This window comes from Archocentrus centrarchus, chromosome 13 (genome assembly GCF_007364275.1).
Source record: "Archocentrus centrarchus isolate MPI-CPG fArcCen1 chromosome 13, fArcCen1, whole genome shotgun sequence".
NCBI classification, from domain to species: domain Eukaryota; kingdom Metazoa; phylum Chordata; class Actinopteri; order Cichliformes; family Cichlidae; genus Archocentrus; species Archocentrus centrarchus.
In genome coordinates this window covers 23,860,553-23,870,232 of record NC_044358.1, presented here as the reverse complement: position 1 = coordinate 23,870,232, position 9,680 = coordinate 23,860,553, and the positions used below count along the sequence as shown (strand labels likewise).

Here is a 9,680-nt window from a genome sequence, read left to right as displayed (position 1 = left end):
GGCACTGCAGCTTAAAAGCGATGCAGATGAGGAAATGCTACAACCATGCAAGACCAACCAACCACTAAACAATGTAACAGCCCACAAACGTCAAACGCAGGGAAAGAAAATCCCTTCAGACATCTACGTTCTACTTCAAAGCACAAACTAAATGAGATTCCAGTGGATTAATTTTACAAGCACGAGGGATAGGATGAATTGTATGGAGACCCATAACGTTTCCATGCTCCGTAATAAATTTATAACTAATGAAAGACTCCAAAGAATTTAATTTTCTGCAGATGCGGGTAAGCTTCCAAGTACATCACACAGCACCAGCATCCTGAAAGTAGAGCGTCTCTCGATGCTGGGCTCCCCCACCCAACATTTTCTGTGGGGGAAAGGTGCTTTAAAGATGACATCCTCTCACCTACATAAACACAGTCTTCCACAGCAAATGTTTGAACAGTAAAACTGATTAAACCAGACAGAGAAATGCAGGAAATATGACTATTAAATGTCAGCTTCTAGGTTGTCCAAAGGAAAACGTTTTAACACCACCTACTGGCCCAAAACTCATACTGCAACATAAATGAGGCACAGAAAACTCAAACATTTTATTTAAAAAAAGAAACAAAAGCTCCAGGTACAATGTCTGGTAAACCAGACTCTGGGTGCAATGCTTTATGACAAACAGTTAAAGAAGAAGGAAAAAAAAAAAAATAGATAAATCACATTGCTTGTGGATTTGGGTGTGAAGCCAAAAACGTTAATGTCAACAAGATACAAAACTTCACACTTTTAATCCATTATTTTAAAGAGTTCTGTCAATATGGTACAATTAAAAAAACAGCAGCTTGGTGCATACTTACGTGTAACCCCGGAAGTCAATTTCTAAGAGTACGGTCATAGCCTAGTTTACTGCTGTACAAATTTTAAAAACAAAGGCCTGCTTTTACATAGGAAGACGACTGTTCCTGAGAGCTCATTTCTTAGCGAATGAAATCTTCATTGCATTCGTTTGTGTGATCTTGAAGCCTTGTAGTGCATCTCGTGCAGCGCCGGCCTGCACCTCGTTCTCAAACTCCACAAATGCAATGTCGTGGCGTCCCGGGACCAAACGCACCTCCTTGAACCCTGGGAACCTAAAAACCCATGCACCAACACAGTTAGGCTCAGCCTTTAACAAACACAAGAGTGCACAACTAGATGAGAATAGGTTGCTACTGACTGGTTGAAGAGCATGGAGAGCATGAGCTCATTGGTCTCCTCTGGAAGGTTGGTGAGGAAGAGGATGTGATTGGGTGGATTTTCTGCAACCTGTGAGTACAAAGTGGAGGTCACAATCAAACAACCAGGGGGAAAGAAAGAAAGAAAAAAAACAAACAAACAAACAAACAAACAAAAAAAAAAAACTTCGTTTAATGAAGTTACATGTTCTGTCAGAAAACACTACCTGCTGGGGCATTTGTCCAGGCATCATCTGACCAGGAGGAATGGCACCAGGGGGCATTTGGCCAGGCGCCATCCCTGGAGGTGGCATCATGCCTGGAGGGGGCATGTAAGGCGGCTGGCCTGGCATGTGCATCATGCGGGGTGCCTGGCTCATTGGAGGCATTCCCTAAAGAGTGGAAAGTCCAGAGTATGTGAATTGAAAACCTTGTAACATTTCGCCCACCAACTAGTTTGTCCATTTGCCTCTTCTAAGGTAATTTTTTTTTTTTATTATGTGTGCTGCCATTTATATTTGTAAATGGGGAAAAGTGTCAGTTTACAATAATATGCTCTATGTTATCTGTTCTATCTGCATGGAGATAGAAGGATAGACGGGAACCAACAGCAGAGACCTTTTCCCTTTGTTTTAGTTTCCTTATTAACTTTTATCAGTCTTAAAGTGTTTCTTCTCTAACTGGAAACATGTTTTAGTCATAAAATAAAGTTAAATATTTTCTGACAAACTTGTGAAAAACATCAGTTTTTAGATACTTTGCTTCTCTCCCCACACCTCTGTTTAGAGCCCCTTGTGAAAACATGATGATTGCCCAAAAAAGTCCCCCACTTACAGGCATGGCAGCAGGCACACCAGCGACCATGGGTGCAGCACCTCCTGCTACACCCTTCTTAGGTCCAGTGGCATCAGGTCCTTTGGTCTTCTTCTTCTCTTTTTTGCGGTCACGCTCAACGTAAGTCCCTTTCATTTTAGCTATGATGTCAGAGTCTGTCTTTGCATACTGGATACGCTGCAGGACGAAACAGACAGACCACATGTGGCACATACAGTTTGCTAAGAAGCAGCAGTTCAGTTCAGTATTCAGTGTTTAGTTATCCTACCATTGGTTTGTCGTAGAAGGGGAACCCCTGCATGGATCTCAGCGCATTGGAGGCGCTGTTAATCTCTTTGAAGATAACAAAGGCCTGACCCTTCATCTTTATGTTCCGAGCCACCAGGATGTCCAAAATCTGTCCGAACTGCGAGAAGATGGCGTACAGCGACTTTTTCAACTCTGCAGTGAAAGGGAGGGGGGGGGGGTGCAGAACATTAGTTTGGTTGTGCGTGCATTTTTTTTTAAGCAGAATTCAAAGTCCAAGCCTCACCATCTTTCTTGATTTTCTCATTCAGGTTGTTGATGTAGATGGTGTGGTTGAGCCGGACCTCCGCAGTAGCCATCCTTTAATCTGCTGATGAGTGTTTGAAGACAATTTACTCCTTTTAGAGACCGTCTGGGGCACAGGTTGGATTACCTGCTAGCGACCGCTAGCAAACAATCACCAAGCGTGGGGGTAAGCGTTAGCCTTCAAGCTATCGACTACAAATTAGCACATCGTTTAACGTCTCACATTCATATATTATTTACCCAGATACCTGTAATCGTCACTACAAAAGCCAAATGAACTACTTACGTACACGAATGAGGTGAAGAAGTTTTTCTGTGCAATAAAATAAACGATTTAAGAGTTTAGCTCAACGTACTTACAGGAACCCGATGAATGAAAACCCCGGTCGTCAGAAATCCCGTTCTCGTTTATCGCGTTAACAACGCAAGCATAGCTTCCGGTGTTGAACCCACATCCGTGTCCCATTTTATTTTATGAGCGCGGGTCTTTTTTTTTCTTATTTTTATTTTTTTTTAATAATCTCATGTGGCTGTTGCCAGACATTGTGGCACTACAGTATTCAGATGGAACCACAGTTCTGTTTAAAAAGATGTCACAGGGGCAGATATCCTGAGAAAATTAATCTCAGGGTGCCGAATGTGGTGTAACATCTTTTCTTGTCCGGGTTAGTTTAGCGACGCATTTATTTATTTTTGCCTCATATGCAAATAACAGTTACACATATGCATTTTATGATTTAATTGTGCAGTCAGTACCGAGACGATTTAGATACACTGGAGGGCGGTACGTTTCTTTACAGCTGGCGTGTGACCCGAAAATATACACGAAGAAGAAGCAGCGCGAGTCTGCTTCCAAATATGGGCACGGTCCTGGTGTTAGCTGGCTTTGCTGCTCCGGACAGTTGTTGTAGGATAAGTGTGTGAAAGACCACATGCGTCTGGCTTTTAGATCATTTTTGCACATCGGTTTCTCCCCAAAAATAGCTTTCAACATCGAATAATTTCACTTACTGGACCCCGTATGTGGACAGCTTTAGTTATTAGCTAAGTTGTGAGAAGTTGGAAGAGAGAGGCGGAGGTGGGCAGGTAGGTGCAGGTTTTCTAATTACAGTGTTTATGTTGGCCTGCTGTAGCTCGCCCCTTTCTACTCACTAATTCCTATTTCTGTCTTGTTCCTCAGGAGAGGAGAAGATGTCAGTGGAATGCTCCCTGCCACCTCCTCCTGCTCCTCCTCCACCTCCAGCCTCAGCACCCAAGAAGAAGCTGTATCAGACTATAGCCAGTAGTAGGAGTGCTGTAGAGGGAGATCACACAGAGGCTTGCTTTCTGATCAGTCAGAGGGAGAGCAGGTAAGGTTTATCACAAGAAAACCAGCTCTTAAAAAAAATTATGTAATTATATATATATATATATATATATATATATATATATATATATATATATACACACATATATATATATATACACACATATATATATATATATATATATATATATATATACACATATATATATATATATATATACACATACACACACACACTAACTGCTGGATGTACACAATCAATTTGAGGAAGTCTTTTAGAGCTTAAGGAAACAGTAATGGGTAGTCCATTAATTAAGATGTTTTACTGTTTAGGATACTGTATACAACCCACTCACACGCATGAGTCATTGAGTATTGGAAATATCTTGGCAGGATGTGTCGACTGAGGACCCAAAGGCAGAGATCAAAAACAAAAAGTGAGCCGTTTATTTAGCTGTTAAAAGTCCAACCATAAATCCAAACCCGAGGCAAAACAGTGTCCAAGGTACAGCAACAAAATCCAGGCATCACAGAGAAACAGGTGGGGAGTCAATATGACACAACAGGGAGCAAACGGAAAGTGAGGCAATAAATGCACACCAAAGTGGAAACACCTGGGGAACTAGACACAGCTGAATTAATCACAAACACAAGAAATAGAACTAAAAGCAGGGCATAATAGGAGACAGGAAAGAACATAACAGGAAGACACCTAACACAGAAATGACGACTTAACCACAAGATACAAGAAGACACTCGGGAGGCTAGGCTAAACAAAGAATCAAAGATTAATGACCAATATACAAACCAGAATGCAAAGTAACAAGCTTAACAAATGACCCATGATACATCTCCTCATATACAGTTATATAATCCAGAACCAGTGAGGGGTGAGATAAAATATTGACAGAACTATACCTGTCTATTTTCTGCCGCATATCTGAGTGGTTGGGGCAGCAGAGCTCTTCCTCCAACTCTTCTGGGAGGACATAGAGGCGTTCTCAAGCCAACTGATACATAATCTCTCCAACGTTCCCTGGATCTGCCCAAAACAGTCCAGGAGGTATCCGAGTCAGATGCCTGAACCAATGAATTTAACAGTCGGTTCTTTGTGACTCTTCATGAAGAAAATGAAACTCGGGGGGGGGGGTTGTTAAGATGATTTTGTTACCTTGTAGTGAGTATTGCTACAATGTTGCATCATGATAATGTTGTTGTGGGTGTTGTGATAATATCATATTGTATTTTGGTTCTTATCCGTAGAACAAAGAGTCCAGTCAAGATGTCTCAGACACTGGGTCAGCAAAACTGAATATATACAGTACTGTGCAAAAGTCTTGAGCCACCCCTTATTTCTGTATATTTTGCTTCCAGGGAGCCAGACTTTCTTGCAGTTTTTCAAAGTGGTTTTGAGCAGGAGTTCTCTAGGTTTTCTGAAGGGCTTTCAAAGTCAAAAGACAGCACAGGTCTCCAGGCATGCAATGATATTTTTGCACCAATATGGGTATTCCCAAAAAAAAAAAAAACCTGTCATATCTTGGATTAGTGCCCAGTGTGTCATTAAAAATTTTGAGGAAACTATACAATTGAAGGACAAAAGATGTGGCAAGCCTATAAACAAACAAACAAACAAACAAAAACTCTACAGCAGATCAACAGTATCTAAAAGTCATGTCCATAAGCAATAGGAAAAACTCCAGTAAAGACCTGCCACAGGACCAAGAGATGCATCTGGGCCTTCAGTTGCAGTCTCATCAGAAATAGTCTTAATGGCTGTCAAGAAGCCATTCTTAAGAAACCAGGAGAAAAAGGCTGAGGTATGCCAAATTACACAAGAACTGAACTGCAAATCAGTGAACAGGTCTGATGGAGTGATGAATCCCACTTTTACATTTTTGGTTCAAATTATCAGCAGTATGGAGGTCAGGAGAGAGGTCCAACAGTGACTGTCTACAGACACCTGTAAAACACTGGGGAGGCTCTGTCAGGGTTTGGAGCTGGATTTCAGCCAGTGGTGTTGGAGATCTTGTCAAAATTGATGGAATGATGACAGAAATGTACCATCAGATTTTGATCCACCGTACAATAACACCTGGAAAGCATCTGATTGGCAACAGCTTAATTTTTCAGCATGACAGTGATCCCAAACACACTGCCAATGTAGTAAAACCATACCTAGATAGAAAAACACAGTGGAATACTATCAGTCATGGATTGGCCTCCCCAGAGCCCGGACCCCAACATTATCCTGTCAAAGAAGCTTTTTATAATGCAGGAAAACATGGGTATTTACTATAACATTGAGGATCCTCAAACCAAGGCAGCTAATACAATCATGATCCAACTGGCATAAAATGACTATTTTAGAAAATCAGGAATCATGACTAGAAGGAGTTATGGATCGAGGATGAGCCTGGTGTGAAAATGTTTGTTAAAAGGAGACTCTTTGCATGCCGTAGCTTTAAATTGTTGCAGTTTGCAGTTAATAGTATGACATGTCCCATGATATTGATGCTCAGAGTTGGTTCCTGGCAGAACAGAAACAAGATTGTGACACTTATATTTGGTGTAAAAGTTTAACAGAGCTTGTGAACACATTTCTGTATTTGTACAAGTGCATCAAAATAAACTGTTATCACTGGATATCTGAACACTGACAGCCGTGTTGTGTGCCTTTTATGCAATGCTATTTGTTCTTCAGTTTTAGAAAGGACCTGCAGTGGGTTCTGGCGAACACATACGTGCCTTCACTCATCCAAGATGGTCCCCAGTAAGTCATTCAACTGCAGTGTCGCTAAAATCTGTCAGTTAACTTCTCGATCTATCTTTGGCTACAAAATGTGTTGCATAGCATGCCGGTTTCCACAACAATTATACACAGGTATGTGTTAGTAGCGTGGCCTGAATGCCTTTATGCATGAGTCATTTGGTGTGACAGGAAGTGTTTTTATTTATGGTAACCTTGTAGGTGTGGTCTGGTGGCTTTGTGGATGGCTGCTCACCTTCGGCAGCCACGGCTGAGTATCGAGATGGAGATGGTGGTTCAGACGGCACTGAGCAGGGGATACACGGCTCAGGGTGAAATGTTTTCAGGTGCAAAAAAAGAGAAAACAAAAACAAAATTGTGTAAATTGTGTCAGGTCTGTTTCTATATGGGGGGAAATAAAAGTTTTCTTCTAGCACCAAAGTCTAAATATGGCTCCCAAGAAACAGATGCGGGCTGTAATTAAACATATGGACCTTTTATAACACAGTTTGCCGCTGACATAAATTTTATCGGTGATTAAAAATTTATGTTTCACAAGCATGTAAAATTTCAAGCTGGTGGCTTTTGGTTTCTTTATGTTGTCATTAAGCTTTTTATTTTGTCAGCTGACAGCATGGCCCTGCTGGCAGAAGAGGTGTGTGGCTGTAAGGCTGAGCTGCTCTCTGGGGGTCTCAGTGGTAATAATGCTGCAGCCATCATCTCACACCTGTGGGGGAGACAGCCTGTTCTCATCCCGTATCCTTGGACCAACCCGTGGGGAGGGGCGCTCTGAAAGGAAAGTGGCAGATTTAGATTTGTGATAAAAGAGAAGTGCAAAATTCCTTGACAGGTTTTACAGGTATGACGAGGATTACAATCATGAGCCATGTCAGCGTAGCGGCCACAGGGCCCACTGGGCAGTCGCTTCAGGTAAGAATGGATAGTACACCTAACCTAAGGCAGGGATTATGATGTATGTATTCCCTTAAATGAGCCTGGTTTGATTAATCAAAGCCCACAATAACTGATCATTCCAGGTGTTCTACTCGGTTTGGAACAGGGGAGTGTGAGTGAAGAGCATGCTCAGCCTGATCCCTCTCTGCCATGGCTCTGCCTCGCCACCAACAGCTGCTCACCTTGTCCTGTAGGCAGCATGGCACTCAAAAATGTTTACATCCTCGCTAAGCAGGGTAAAAGCCTGCGCTACCAGCTGTGGAGTTTGGACACCGTAGCAATGAGCAATGAGCAGCTGAGGATGATGGACCCTCAGAGAGCTGGTGATGGCACACAGTATGTGGTTCCTGAAGGAGATGTGGAAGCCGGGCTGGCTGGAAAGGCGGTGCTGCTCCACACAAGGACACAGATGGAGTAACAAGTCAGCAGGACCCAACTGTTGAGGAACATCATGCAATGTAGAGTTGATCTGATGTCAGTGAGGCACCCACACATTTAATTAATCCAAATGGGCTTTAAAGTAAGAATCATCAGGGAGAAATCACACCCGTATATTCAGCTATGTTTGGGTAGCTATTTTTGTAATATCAGTAGTTTTAGTCCTTTGCATTGGAAATGATTGTGAAAACAAACATCATGCCAGCATAATGGGGATAACTGTATTTTTTAGAATGTATCAGCTCCATAAGTATTTGGGCAGGAAAGCAGTTTTTGTAAATTTTGCCAGTGAAATGCGTGCTAAACACTAAGGATACATTTGAAGCATAACCTCAGCATTGGCTCTGATTGCAACAAACCAGAATGGTCAAAAACCTCTCAAAGAACAGTCCAGTAATGTGTGGGAGTCACTGTCGAGCATTTCTGACACATGAGCACAGGGTGTGAGAAGAATGCAAGATTAGCTGCTTTAGAAATCTTATTTAAAATTATATGAACTGTAAATAAATACATGAGAGCGGAGGTGCAGAGAAGTTTTCCTTTGTGTGTTTGCTGTCATTGTGTTTATCACATATATTTGCAATATTGGTTTGAAATCTGTTTCTTGTTTCTTCTTTTATTCTTTAAACACATTTTGGATGGGCATACTGGGGAAATCCCTTCTGACAGTGAAAACAGTGGGATGCAGAACAAGCTTATAGCAGAAGAAGAAAAAAATAGGTTTTACACATTTCTTCTCTGGCTGCCACTGAACACTTTTATACACCATTAAATCCAACAAAGTTTCTGTGACAGATGTTTTGATAGTTGGCCTGGATGTGATTCAAATGAAAGCAGACATTGAGCTGTGGTGCTTCTTGCTGTGTTTCTGCTGGCACTGAAAACTTATTTTAAAATCATTCAGAAGTAGTTGTGAAGGTCATCCAGGTCATGGTAGTTTTAAGCAGCTGAGTTGAAGGAAATGTCTCACAAAGAATTCAGACCTCGGCTCATGTGAATCCAGCGACTCACATGATGACTGAGTGGGCCAACAACTCTCAGGACTGCCTCTAAGGTGAAAACCCCACTAGAGGTTAAATACTTTATTGTGACTCCCATCAGCCTTTAGAACTGAAGAAGCCTTTCAGATGAAAGGTGAAAAGAGCTCAAGAACCAAAGAAGTTCAGTTACCTTCAACTCAAATGCTTCAGGCACTCCAAGATACATGATGGTTTTAGACCCACACCTCACACTGGTGTGTGACAAGATGGGACGATATGGCAGCACATTAAATGAAACAAACTGATGCTTGAATCCAACATCGTAAGTATGGTTAAATTGGTTCTTTTCTCTTTTTATTTAATGATTAGTTGGCATTTTTCACAAAAATTTTATGATTATGCAATGCTGCCTGAGTTTTGTCTAATGAGTCTGTAAATTCATGGTTTTTTGTATGATTTTGAAACATTGTTGCAGTGATACACTGTTAAAGGCAGGTTAGGGGATGTTAAAAAAATGTTATTAATAAAATGACCCAATAAAAATGGGGAGTCATTTTGATCTGCTTTTAAAAAGTGTGCAGTAAATGGTTAAATGTGAAGATTTTAACAAAAAACATGGCCCCCCCTTTGCTTCCACTGGCTCAAAGATAATTAGACTAATA

General features: G+C 41.4%; 2 protein-coding genes across 5 annotated transcripts; one reads left to right on the top strand and one right to left on the bottom strand.

The window, feature by feature from the left end:
- Positions 1-572: 572 nt before the first annotated feature.
- Positions 573-3,017, bottom strand: snrpa (small nuclear ribonucleoprotein polypeptide A). 4 transcript variants are annotated; one of them, XM_030744406.1, is made up of 7 exons: positions 2,955-3,017; positions 2,575-2,658; positions 2,311-2,483; positions 2,043-2,219; positions 1,436-1,600; positions 1,211-1,299; positions 573-1,124 (listed from the first exon to the last, which is right to left on the bottom strand). In XM_030744406.1, exons 2-7 carry the CDS (start codon positions 2,645-2,647, stop codon positions 965-967), a joined length of 837 nt encoding a protein of 278 aa, XP_030600266.1. In that variant the 5' UTR covers positions 2,648-2,658; positions 2,955-3,017; the 3' UTR covers positions 573-964. The 4 variants fall into 4 exon arrangements, with proteins under 4 accessions (XP_030600266.1, XP_030600268.1, XP_030600267.1 ...); XM_030744408.1 differs by having other exon boundaries at positions 965-1,124; positions 2,575-2,655; positions 2,955-3,013; XM_030744407.1 differs by having other exon boundaries at positions 965-1,124; positions 2,575-2,734; positions 2,955-3,010.
- A 99-nt stretch (positions 3,018-3,116) lies between these two features.
- On the top strand, positions 3,117-8,634 carry actmap (actin maturation protease). The gene is made up of 7 exons (XM_030744405.1): positions 3,117-3,680; positions 3,775-3,943; positions 6,602-6,670; positions 6,869-6,993; positions 7,273-7,402; positions 7,506-7,576; positions 7,684-8,634. Exons 2-7 carry the CDS (start codon positions 3,786-3,788, stop codon positions 8,016-8,018), a joined length of 888 nt encoding a protein of 295 aa, XP_030600265.1. The 5' UTR covers positions 3,117-3,680; positions 3,775-3,785; the 3' UTR covers positions 8,019-8,634.
- The last annotated feature ends 1,046 nt before the right edge of the window (positions 8,635-9,680 follow it).

What these genes read in the sequence shown, in the direction of transcription:
- snrpa (XM_030744406.1), bottom strand. Translation starts at nt 2,647, where the DNA reads ATGGCTACTGCGGAGGTCCGGCTCAACCACACCATCTACATCAACAAC. An exon ending in CCTTCTACGACAAACCAATG is followed by an intron (nt 2,220 to 2,310) that starts GTAGGATAACTA and finishes TTCGTCCTGCAG; the next exon opens with CGTATCCAGTATGCAAAGAC. An exon ending in CTGGACAAATGCCCCAGCAG is followed by an intron (nt 1,300 to 1,435) that starts GTAGTGTTTTCT and finishes TTGTACTCACAG; the next exon opens with GTTGCAGAAAATCCACCCAA.
- actmap (XM_030744405.1), top strand. Translation starts at nt 3,786, where the DNA reads ATGTCAGTGGAATGCTCCCTGCCACCTCCTCCTGCTCCTCCTCCACCT. An exon ending in ATCAGTCAGAGGGAGAGCAG is followed by an intron (nt 3,944 to 6,601) that starts GTAAGGTTTATC and finishes TTTGTTCTTCAG; the next exon opens with TTTTAGAAAGGACCTGCAGT. An exon ending in TCAGGGTGAAATGTTTTCAG is followed by an intron (nt 6,994 to 7,272) that starts GTGCAAAAAAAG and finishes TTATTTTGTCAG; the next exon opens with CTGACAGCATGGCCCTGCTG.